The sequence below is a fragment of the Abramis brama genome (assembly GCF_963993115.1).
Source record: "Abramis brama genome assembly, chromosome: 3".
NCBI lineage: Eukaryota > Metazoa > Chordata > Actinopteri > Cypriniformes > Leuciscidae > Abramis > Abramis brama.
Genome location: NC_139965.1, coordinates 23,643,659 through 23,656,288, shown reverse-complemented (window position 1 = coordinate 23,656,288; position 12,630 = coordinate 23,643,659). Strand labels below are relative to the sequence as shown.

The 12,630-nt window shown below is 36.8% G+C and overlaps 2 protein-coding genes across 6 annotated transcripts in view; one reads left to right on the top strand and one right to left on the bottom strand.

Moving 5' to 3' along the window:
- The first annotated feature begins 2,114 nt into the window (after positions 1-2,114).
- ric3a (RIC3 acetylcholine receptor chaperone a) lies at positions 2,115-7,418 on the top strand. Its single transcript, XM_084109207.1, has 6 exons — positions 2,115-2,341; positions 2,921-3,129; positions 3,898-3,976; positions 4,600-4,687; positions 5,792-5,937; positions 6,028-7,418. The coding sequence occupies exons 1-6, from the start codon at positions 2,224-2,226 to the stop codon at positions 6,843-6,845; spliced, it is 1,458 nt and encodes a 485-aa protein (XP_083965333.1). The 5' UTR covers positions 2,115-2,223; the 3' UTR covers positions 6,846-7,418.
- A 63-nt stretch (positions 7,419-7,481) lies between these two features.
- The window catches only part of tub (TUB bipartite transcription factor), a 97,894-nt gene continuing 92,745 nt past the window's right edge, over positions 7,482-12,630 (bottom strand). For 4 of the 5 annotated variants that reach the window (XM_084109202.1, XM_084109206.1, XM_084109204.1 and 1 more), the window contains 4 exons: positions 12,354-12,468; positions 11,996-12,094; positions 10,928-11,099; positions 9,694-10,765 (listed from right to left, as the gene is read on the bottom strand). In XM_084109202.1, coding sequence (XP_083965328.1) covers positions 10,632-10,765; positions 10,928-11,099; positions 11,996-12,094; positions 12,354-12,468 — 520 coding nt within the window. In that variant the 3' untranslated portion in view covers positions 9,694-10,631. Of the gene's footprint in view, positions 10,766-10,927; positions 11,100-11,995; positions 12,095-12,353; positions 12,469-12,630 lie in introns of all 5 variants that reach the window. The other variant, XM_084109203.1, reaches the window with a different exon arrangement.

Sequence of the window (12,630 nt, the reverse complement as noted above, 5' to 3'; positions counted from 1 at the left end):
TTTACTCGTAAACACTCACACGCTTCCCCATTCCACAATAAGAAGACCGGTCGAAGGTCTGGCAAGCATTTTAACTCGGATTCTTAATCTTCTTGTGAGCATTCATCTGACAATATATCAGTTCCAGAACCGCTCCAGATTATTCAAAGCCTCATATTTGCGGCCCTGCTCTCCTCATGATAATAAATGAAGGATGACAACTGGCCAGCGTCTCAAGGCCTGGCCCACACCGCCAAGCTTCCTCAGGTCCGCATTAATCCAGCACATTCACTCACCATCACTGTCTCTCCTTCATGAATATAAAGGCCCCTGGATTTGCAACAGTATGTCCTTCATGACACTCAAAGCCAGCTTCATTCCCATCAATATTAAATAAAAAAAATTAAAGCCCACTCGACATATGGGAGTGTGCATTGATTTAATATTTCACCCCAGCAGTGAAAGAAGCCCTTGCTCCCGCACTCAACTTGCAATTTGGAAATAAATTGACTGATTTAGACAAAGCCAGAAAGAGAGAGAGAGATCGAAAAGGGGTTCGATGCGAACCTGGTCCGCCACCACTGAGTAAGGTGACATTGCACAACAAATCACTTGCATGAATATAGAGAAAGAAAACGATTGCTATTTCTGAAAGCAATTTTGTTTGGTGAAGGTGTGTTGATTGCCATGTATGTGAATCTATTGCTCACACGACAGGAAGGGGCACAAGCATTTCATAAGAGTCAATGGCATGTTTTCCTGTTAGCATAAACAATACGAGGACTAAGACTTTCATAGAAAAGCAGACAAAATCATTTGATTTATTTTGAAAAAATAACTATGCACAGGCCTCGTGTGAGGTGTCAGACACAGTGCGACTTATGTGGCAGTGCATCCGTGGTACTTAAATTGAGCCTAATGAAGAATAATTAGGTTGTTAAAACGTTGATAACAGAGCAGCTCAGTAAACAGATAAAAGATGAGCTGGCCTCGAGGAAGAGTTTGAGCTGTGCAGGAAATATCAGCACACACACACACACACTCACACACAGACTCACATTACATCCCCATGCCAAACTTAAGGACCAATTCACTTTTCCAATTTCCTCTAGTCCTTTGAAAACTGGAAATGCTTTTTCCACGAGCTCATTAAAGCTGCATGTGGTAAAAGTCAAAACTTTAATTAGGAATTACTGAAAATGTAAATGAATTATGAATATTTATTTAGCTTAGCAACAAGGTATTTTCACATTAAGGTGCGCATGTTATGCGCTCAAAGGTCTTAGAGAACGCCACGAACGGATTATTTTAAAAACACAGAACAGATTAACATAAAAATGGAAATGACTGTGTAGCCTTTTCATGACTGGTTCTACATAAATAGCAGGGAAAAGGAACTAGGATAGAATTAGATACTGATAATATTTTACATATCTTATTAATACATCTAATTAAATTAGATAAATCTATCTATCTATCTATCTATCTATCTATCTATCTATCTATCTATCTATATCTCTCTCTCTCTCTCTCTATATATATATATATATATATATGGGGTAAGTCAGTAAAACTGTTGATATTACTGTATGCTGATATGGTCTGATTATCAGATTGTTCTGGCGGAAATGCATCAGTAGATCATTGTTAGCTCAATAATAGGTGGTGACATTTAATGTTTTCTGTTACACTTTAGGAAATACATTTTAATTTTATACAAAATAAAATGAATTGTTTTATTATTAATTGAATTACAAACTAGAATGTATGTCATAGGGAGATAGTCCACAACCAAAAGGTTCTATGAATTCCCTCATGTGTAGGAGGCTTTTGATGAGTCCTCATGAGCGCTAAAATCATTACAGTACTGCCATCTACCGGACAAACAGGTGAATAACAACAAGATGAACACCAACAACATTACATTTGTGAAATTCAATTTTTAAATATTTTTACGGACAAATCCCCCGTATTCATGTAAAGAAAGCGAAAAAAAAAATACAATAAAGAGCGAAAGACTAAATCATCTCATAAAACAGGTTAATAACTGGTCACGAATGCGATTGATGATTCTGAGTGAGCTGATTTAATGAGTCGTCAGTCTAATCTCAACCGGATGTCGGATTAATGTTTTCAGTCATTTCCGCTTCAGCGAATCAACAGGAAATTTCGTAAAAGTGATGTCGTGATGTTGACGCTTGTCACCATTTGATCTACATCATATTTTTCCTCTCACGTATCGATATGGCTGTTTCAACATGTCAGAAGATCACCTTCGTCTCTTGCATCGTCCTTTGCATGTCTTTATTCCTACCCAAATTATTTTTGCCCAGAGTGAAGAAAGAAACAGTGCAGTCGAATGGTAAGATGATGATCGTGAGACATAAATATAATCCTTCACCCCTCATTGACTGTTTCAGTAATTTCAGCGCTGATTTGACCATCCCTGTGATCTTTGTGCTCAGGTCCCGTTAAACCTCAACCTCCTCCTCCCCGTGTGTGGATTCATAATGTGAGGATCACTTTCCCAATGTCATTTCCACAACAAATCTATCCTAATTAATTCCTTATGACATCTTTGACACTTTAGCACGGTAACCATAGTGACAGTCATTAAATATTATAATATTTAATGCCTTTATGAGATCATTCATCAAAGCGTTAGCCAATAAGGAGCTTTCAGAATCTTTGTCAATTTGTTTAATTTCGGTTTATTTATTTATTTTTACTGAAGTTACAATGGTAAATGTTTGTACTGGAAGGACATTGATTAATCATGGTTCCTACAATCATGTTTTTTTTTAAATTGTCTGAAAAAATATATAAATTATTATACTGCATGTTAAAACAATTATGTTTCACTGACTAGAAATTGCTCTTTTTGAGTGCAGTCTCTGTAAATGATTATATATATTTATTTTATTTTATTTTTGCTTTGAAGTTGGGCCAGGGCATTTTCCTCCCTCACGACACAGACATTCATTCCCTGAAGATCATGATCACTGGGACACTGACTCTCATTACATCGAGCATTACAATCCTGAGGCAATTGCCAGAGTCAAGGGTGTTCGCAAGCCGAATCTGCTGGGCCAGGTCATCCCTGTCTATGGCTTTGGAATTTTCCTTTATATCATCTATCTGTTCGTCAAGGTGAGTCTTATCAGAAGCCATTTGGACATCTGCTGTGTTCAGCAGCTATCCTGTAATAATAGTTCCCCTGGAATAAAGATCTAACAGGTGCTTTAATATACACAGTACACACTATCATATGTGCCGCTCTGCTCTTCTGAATGGTAGAGTAATTAGAAATTTTAAATGTGTGTCAGAATGTCTGTTTTTGTTTTGGTCTGTGTGATCTCACCCATTGCCAATTTATCCAATAGTATTTTGACACCACGGGTTGCCAGTTGGTGGAGAACACAGCATTTTGCAGCCATGGAATCAGGCAAATTAACTGGGTCAGAGATCGCAGATTGTATGCGACCTAAAAAGCCTCGGCGTCCATCTAAAAAGCTCTGTGACCAGAGGCATATAAAAAAACATGGATAAATCAACTCATCAACTTGCAGTGTAAGGCTTGTTGCCTACCATTGTCGCATGCGCTCATTCCTGTTGCTTGTCCTCAATCTGGCAACCAGCGTGAGCATCGAGTCTGAAGAGGCGGGGGAAACAACTCTGCACCTTTAATATATTTGAACATGTAATTTATTTCTGTGATGGCCACGCTGAATTTTCAGCAGCCATTACCCCAGTCTTCAGTGTAACATGATCCTTCAGAAATCATTCTTATCATCAGTGCTGAAAACTGTTGTGCTGCTTAATATTTTTGTGGAAACCATGATACATTTTTTTGCCATTATTTTTTTAATGTGGTTATGAGTAGCAAAATCAGTGTAATTTACCTTGATCTTTCAACAGCTGACCTCTAAGGACAAACCTCATCAACAAGAGTGCAGATTCCCTATGCTGCAGTCAGAATGCACGTTAGAAGAGATGCGTGAGTTTGCATATGCATCAACTCTAGTTGGACAACTTTATATACCTATCAAAGATGCTAGATCGTCTTAATAGCAGCACCGTATATTGTCAAGTTGTGACCCTTTTTAAACCACATGTCTGTTTATTCATTACATGCATTCTCAACATATCAGTAGCTTAACGACATGCAACTCCAGATAAGGTAGATTAAGATCCTGTCTAAGCTTTGTTCTCTCCCTTTCATTCGACCCGGATTAGCAATCAGAAGTAATGTTTTATAAGCCTAGCAGCTCCTAACACCAATTAACTGCATGTCTTTTGGATCAGTAGTAAGAGGTTTAGCTCTATTCATAAAATGGATGCCAAAGGGTGGAGGGAGTAACCGATAGAGCATCAGCACAGCACTCTCTCCCTGTACCAGCATGTGTATAAAATGATCAAACTATTCTTACTAATTCTGTGGAGTCTAGAAAAAATAAATAAAGATTTTGCTTTTAAAGTTTGTGTAAAATATTTCTCATTCTCTTGCATCCCAGTTTTTGGCACATGCCACAATGAGACTGCAGAAGTGTGGCGGCCACATTTGAGTGAATCTCTGTATCTAACATGATTCTAAACCTCATTCAATTGTCTCCCTGACAGCTACTTGTCAGCTGGTGCAGCTCCAGGCCAGAATGAGTGAAAAAGTCAGAGAAAAGAGAATATCTAAAGTTGTCCACCCATCTGCCAGGTATACAGATCATATTTCTCTCCTTCCACCATCCATCATCTTTTTGATCAAAGAGCTGACAATGCACTGACGTGATTTGCATGACACTCTGAAATGGAAGGAAAAGAGCAAATTCACAGCCTTATTCGTCTGTGATTATCCTTCAGCTACTGTTTTAGCTGTAGCTGACTACCATCTTTTAAATTACATGAAAATATTATATAATTTTTTTTAATACAAAAACAAATGTTGCTCAGTCAGTAGAGCTTGGTGCTAGCAGGGAATGCACATTATACCAGTTTAATAATTTAATAATAACTCTAATTTAACTTTAATAATACCAGTTACAGCGCGAAATAAACATGAATGAGCATCTGAAAGTGTGTTAGATAGAGTACAACTTATCGAAATCCGTATCATGTCACATGGAATCGCTCAATCAGTGTTTCAACCGTGGAAAGACGTCATTAAAACACCTTGTAAACAATGTCATGTAACGTCACATTTACCTCAAAAAACCATAAACTCGTTAGTCAGCTAGAAAAATTAACTCTAGGGAGGAGCATTTTGCTAAATATATGCACTATATTACATATTCATTATCATTTTTAATGTTCTTCAATATTTAATGCATGTTTGAATAGTTTTTATGACAGCCACCATTTAAATGTTTATATTTCATGTAACTTTATTATTATAAAAATAAATAAAAGTGTAATTTAAGTGTTTGTATACAAATCAGTTCATTTTTACCTTCAATATTATAGTAGGCTAATGAAGCCTAGTAGGCTACAACTGACTCCCATAGTTTAGTTAAGAGATTTGTTTTCCTTGAGAAAATTTGCCATGTATTATACCTGATATCCAAAATAATCAATATCGAATCGTATCGAAACGAATTGCAAGCTTGTGAATCGAATCGAATTGTGAAATTTGTGTCAATACCCAGCCCTATTAAAAGCATCTACCAAATTGTATTTGTATATTCACAGAACATACTTCTTGCACATTTTAGATCCAATAAAGTACAATTTTGCTTCATGATTATTATTTGAAATGTGGGTATGTTTTAACGGTGGTTGTGATTTGTGTTTTAATGTAGTCTCTGACTTGTTTTGATTTCAGGTCACGCCGGGGCACACGGAGGCGTGAGGAGAGAAAGCTCAAACAGTTGAAGGAGATCACTCAAATGATGAAGGAGAGACAGTTGCGAGAGGGAGCCACGCCAGAGGAGGAGGCTGAGGAGGCGCCCTATACTGCAGACTGGGAAGGTATACCTCAAGGTTTTATGTTGGGTCTGCTGCTGTTTCAATTGATCGTTCCTTGAATTTTGCGTCTAATTTTATTCACTGCTTCCCAAGGATATCCAGATGAGACCTACCCAGAGTTTGACATGACCTCCCGCAGGTGCAGATTTCCTAGTGTTATACTAGAAGAGCCAGACCAAGCCATACCCACAGCTGAGGAGCTTGCTGAAAGAATGGAGAAAGAAGAGGAGGATGAGCTTGCTGATGATGCAGGTAGTAACGAGGAGGTGAACATGGAGAGTAATGAAGGAGAAAAAGAAGAGGACGACAAAGATGATGAGGAAGATGAAGAGGAAGATGATGAAGATGACGAGGAGGAGGAGGAAGATGAGGAAGATGTTGGAGAGGACCAGCCCTGCCTTCCTAAAGGAATCGATGAGGATGATGACAGACTAGAGTGCCCAAGTGAAGGAGAAGAGAAACAGAAACCAAGCAAAAGACGACAAATCACTTTCAGTGATCACAGACACGTTTTCCATTATCCAAAGGGTGGCGCTGTTGGCTGCAAATATGAGAAAGAGGAGGAAGAAGAACATGAAAGAGAAGAAGAGGAGGGGAATGAAGAGGAAGAAACTAGTGAGGAAGACTGTGAAGAGGAAGAAAATGGTGATGAAGAGGAGGGAGATCAAAGTAATGAAGAAAGGGAGGGTGAGATGGAAGAGAAGGAGGAGGACCCACTGATGGAAGCTGAGAGCCTGGGATTTAATGATGATGTGGAATGTGATCCCGAGGAACAGGAGGTAGACCTCCTTGACTTCCTACAATCATACCAACCTGAAGTAACCGTCATCTCCAATAGGTCGGAGTCTCCCAAAGATCAAGCCTCTGGGACTCTTAGAATGCGTCACAAGAAACAAGAGGTGAAGAAGTGACCCGCCAGTCAAAATAAAACAATGGTGTTCTGTTTAGTTACCCTCTAGACCTCTATATAAACATACCTTACTGTGAATCTTTCTCACTTTGCTTAAGGAGGCTTAAAGGAATAGTTCATTTAAAAATGAAAATTCTGTCATTTACTCACCCTCAAATTGTTTTCTTTCTTCTGCTAAACACAGGAATATATTTTGAAGAATGTCTGTAACCAGACAGTTGATGGATCCCATTGACTTCCATAGTAAGAAAAAAAAAGAAAAAAAACATATACAAATGTTTGGTTACTGACATTCTTCAAAATATCTTCTTTTGTGTTCAGCAGAAGAAAGAAATTCATACAGGTTTGGAACAACTTGAGGGTGAGTAAATGATGACAGAATTATTTTATTTTTAAGTGAACTATTACTTTGAGTTTCTCTGTAATCATTAGGCTTGTCTAGTAAAATAAAATGTAAAGTTTCTATAAAATGTTTCAAAAGAACATTTTTCAGAGTATGTTATGTTATAATAAACACTTTTAAGACCTTTTTTTCTCCAAAGAAAATCTTTGCCAATAAAAAGTTTGAACAAAATGCTTGTATGGACATTATTTCATGAGCATTGAAGTACAGCAAATAAAATGATTTAATCTTAAATATTTGAGATGCGAAAATTCACGTTCAGATTTATTTTTTTCATATCTTGAGTACAAACACTGTATATTGACCAATGTACACATTTTACAAAACAGTGTGACATAACAGTTATACGTTATCACTTTAACACAAGAGTGGTGAGATTTTTTCAAACATATAAAAAATAGCAGAAAAACACATTAATTTTCAGTGTATTTAGAGCAAACCCAAAACTGTTAGAGCATTACATAAAGTATAGAAAGTGCTGGAATGGTATCACGAGGCAGTTAAAAAACAAACTTTAATAACTTACACATATTTCTTTGCCATTTGGCCAAAGAATTTAATATACACTTTATATTCTTATCTAAAAAAGTAACAGTAAAAATACTTTTCTGGAGGGAAAGATATATATTTCAAAATGTGATGTCTGAAGCCACAACATTATTTATAGTAACAAAAAAGGTATGCCATTTGCAGCACATTTCTTGCCTTTATTTTGGATTGATAAGACATACAAACATTCTAAATATTAGTAGATGATTTTTAACTTAAAATGCACTGCACTGTGAAATTAAGAAGTTTTTTTCCACCTGTTTGATAGACAATCAACTTGAAAGGGCACTCAACAGAGAATAAAATTATAGGATTATGTTATTATATTTTACTCAATGACCAACATTTTTTGATTTATCCAATTTCCAAGACTTTGTTGTGACATTCAACTGGAATGAAAAATGGCATGATAAAAATCAACTACAAGGCATGCTAATGCGTAATGGAGCAGAGCTAGTAAATCAGTGTGGCCATCTGAAGACTTCTACAATGCTTTATAATTTGGCTTTAAGGGCAGTTGGTACAACTGGATTTTGGATTTTGTCAGTTAAATTGCCACACTGATAATACAACTTCACTTATTTCCCTTCTTCATTCATCAGCATTGTTTAGCAAAGACACAAGTGTACAAGCTAAAGTACAATTAAGGATGATGATTTGAGTTGTGTTAATTCCACAGACACTTTGTTCAGCTGCATATTTCACAACTACTGTATCTTCATGCAGCAGGAAATTTTATAGACGACTTGAACAAACTGTCTCTAAGCATGTTTAGATGCACACTTATAATCCAGCTAAAATCACGTTATCAAGGACTGTCAGTCTGACTTTGCAAAAATCCGACTAGTGTAATTTCAATTGGACTAAAGTTTTTACATGGCAGATCATTAGGCCGACAGAAATCGAACTTTTAAAGTGCATGTAAACATACTCGTTTCATTGTGTCAAATAAGTAGTTTCTCTGTTCTGGAAAATCATCTACTCCACAAGCAGACAACTAAACCTGATCTATCTGGAAATGTACAGCCCAGTATACTGCAAATATACAGGTTGTTCTCAAGAACAACGACAGAAGCTTATAAGTAGCTGCATGATAAACAACACTGTCTGAAGAAAACAGTGTATCATCTCACCAACTTCAAGCATCACAAGTGTCCCATCCAAAGGCACAATATTTACAGCTTTCCACCATTAATCTCTGAATAAAGTGCTCCATTCAGTACATTCCCCTACAGATGTAGTGGGTCAGTATGAGATGATAATGTACTTACCCTGATATTGACCCTCACATAAAAATACACATTTACTACACACTTCTGCCACTATTTGGGTCTTTCACACTCGAGCTACTGGTGAACCATTCATTTTGGTTGCTTCTAATGACATTACAACTGTTTTAGGATCTCATGTCCACTCAAAAACTGTAGATAAACTGTTTTAAAGTGCCCCTATTATGCTTTTTCATATATTTCCTTTCATGTAGTGTGTAATATAGCTGTTCGTAAATGTAATAGGTCTACAAAGTTCCAAATATTAAAATGCACGATAAATGGAGTTGTTGTCTCCCAAAAGAAAGAACCGATTCTGAACTGCCTGAAATGAGTCGTCAGTAATTCCAATCTTTCTGCACGAACCTTCGTAGGTTTGAACTAAATTTGCGTAATCAACATCTATCCAAGTCTAGGGTCTTCATTGGCTGCCTGCGAACACTGACGCCATCATTAGCCTACTATTCATATCACCATGTATACAAGTGCTGAAGAAGCCTCTGGAGCTGAAATTCAAATATGGTAATGAGCGTTTTGTTGGGCGAATTGAACCATTTCAGACACTGTGAGAAATGAGGCGATGCTGCAATGCATATTATGAGAAAATTAAAGTTTTTTTTTTTTTTTTTACCCTGGATTTATGTAAACCTATTGCAGGAGACCTCCAAAACAAAATTAGGAATCTTTAAAATAGCATAATTGAGGCAGTTTAAGTGCAGAACGACATGAACTGATAATGATAATGAACTATTTCGTGGAAGTGTCACACATTCATCAGTTGAATTGTAATGAATCCGCACCAAAAGCTCAGATGTGAAGGCGCCCTGGTCAAGTTTTGTGCTTGAAGCACAGTGAATTATGGGCATGGGGTAAGACATAAGCAGAAGATGGTATGGAAATCTATAAATACATAAATAGTGGATAAATATGTTAGTCTGTCATACTTCGTACTGGCTTTGGAGTCCTTGTGAAGTATGAATCGATATATTAAATGACACGTATGACACAAGTGACATGTATAACTGAAGAAATGTCACATTTGAAAATCATTTGACATTAAATAAAATATCCAGAAATATGTTAGTGAACAATTTTTTTTAGAATTACGACCATGGCAAAATTATGTTTTTGATTTTAATCTTAGGGACAAAAGTACTACTGTAAAAGATCCTTATTTTAACATTAGCAAAATGTTAGTGTTACCTTGTCGGTTAAGTAAAGAAAGCGACTAGGAGATTTCTTGACTGTTGATTTAAATGAATGCACCATCTTCCGATAATTTCCACGCTCTTGAATTGTGAAGTCTTTGTGCTTTCCCCAAACTGTGATGCCCTTTTTAAAAAAAAAGAAAAAAGCAGAAACCTCGCTCACACACACACACACAAACCTTGCTCACACACATTCACACAAACACACAAACTCTATACGTATTCATGCCTCCAAAAGGAGGATCTTGAGAGAGGGACTCGGCTGCCTTGGAGTTCACCGCAGCCCTTGACTCAGTGATTCAGCTTGTAAAGCAGTCTGGCTGGGTTCTTTCGTGGTTGTGGCTGGCAGAGAGACACGGCTACTCACAGGCTAGCTTGCTGTCAAAGCTGGACAGAGCAATAGCAAACGCCTGCAGGGCACACATGGGGTAGTTGTAATCCATTGTGAAGACATCCTCTGCTACACGACCAAACTGCATCACAATGTAATCCGCTGTATGCAGAAAAGAGCGAGAATACAGAATAATTAACAAATAAAATCCATCTCTAGAGTATGTGTATATATATATATATATATATATATATATATATATATATTTCTCCAGATATATAGTAGAATTTATCTTTAAAAAAAAAAAGTTTTTGTTTCACTCACGGTCATTGTCATGAATGATCTGAAAGTTTTTGACAGATGCTTGTGTGACTCTGCCATGGAAGTTGAGCACATATGATTGAGTATCATCGTTCCACACAGGCGTCTTGTTGTGGAGCTCTATCACACTCTCAGTGCTTTTGTTCTGCCATCGAGCCAGTAGAGACTCATGGTCCTGCGATAGACAGATGTGGGGGAGGATTAGCTTTCCATCAGAGCATGTAACTTTGCTGCTAATACTAACATCTGTATGTAATATATAGGTCAACGACTCAACATTTATTGGTTTCATCTGCCTATTGTTCTGCACTGGCCCAAAACAGACATTACATAATATTTTACTGCTCATGTAACATAAATGATACATAAATACTGTAATTGATTTAAGTAAAATGCAAATTAATAATAACGTCTTCAATGATATTATCATGTGCACATTTGAACTGCCTCTCCTTCTTCCTCCAAAGGTTTTTGTATTTTCATAGTGCTAGTCATTTCACATTGATGACACCAGTAAAACATTCTTTTTATGTTATTCATATTATAAAAAATCATTTTTTGCACTCGTTAGATGTAGTACTGATGCTGAGTGAATGAATAAACAAATAAACAAACAAACAAACAAACGCATGTCATACAAGTATTTTGCAGAATTTTAAGCACCTGGCAAATTGAACAAAATATATTGAAATTTTTTTCATTTCTAGAATTAAGTGATTGTCACCATATTTTGAGAACTACCTTTACCCTTTTGAGGTTCTGGCTCATTAAAGTCAAAATCAAAATGACAGTTCCTATTTTTTTAATGAAATATTGCAGTATTTATTATAAATGATTTATCTGTAAACATCTTTTTTTATTATTATTCATGTGCCCTTAATAATCAATTCCCGATGGACAAAATCAAGACCTGCCCTAGATATTTCTTGTCCGAGAAGCCGTTTCACTCAGATATTCATCACGGCAGGGACTAAAAGACTATCACAACTTCTGATTGATTTTTTGAAATTGAAATTGATTTATTTTTCATATTTATACACACAAATGCATTCTAAACAGCCCTGCACTCACATTTCGAGGCCTGATGGAGACTCTTTCATGGTCCATGTTCATTCCAGGAATAATGACACTCATCTTTCGAGGCCCCTTGAACCCTAAAACATTAGTTTCCTGTAGAACAGAAGACAAACAATCATTTATATCTAAATTAGCCACCATGTTTACATACTTGTCATTTATCAAATTTAAATAATAATAATAAATTATTTTAACCCATTTTCCCTTTATCAGGGGTATTGCTATGTACAAAACCAACCAGCAGAGGTCAGACTTGGCTCACCATTGCTCGTGGCTCTAAGATCTAGTGGCCCTTAGGGCTGGGTGCTGGCTCTCTGCTGGCCACTGACCAACACCATGCTCACAAACTCACATAGCAGATCGCTGCAAGCTCCTGTCGTAGATTCCCTGCTTCTAGGCTGGAGGTGGTCTTGACTGGGTTCAGACCGCTGTCATATACTGTAAACTTGGTACCCATAAGGTTTGATCTGTGGGGATGACATTGCGCTTATTAAGAAACTCTTACAATTAAGACTGCATCCTGTCACAGAAAAAGGGTGAGTCTACCAAAGTCCATGTCTATCCATATCTCACCCCCAAATCAAAAGAAAAAAAATGAAAGCAATTTTTGTACTAATAAGAATGATGGC

Bases quoted from the DNA above. Each gene is read 5' to 3' on its own strand.
- ric3a (XM_084109207.1), top strand. From the start codon at position 2,224: ATGGCTGTTTCAACATGTCAGAAGATCACCTTCGTCTCTTGCATCGTC. The intron at 4,688-5,791 runs GTATACAGATCA...TTTTGATTTCAG, and splicing joins GTTGTCCACCCATCTGCCAG to GTCACGCCGGGGCACACGGA. The intron at 5,938-6,027 runs GTATACCTCAAG...CTGCTTCCCAAG, and splicing joins CTATACTGCAGACTGGGAAG to GATATCCAGATGAGACCTAC.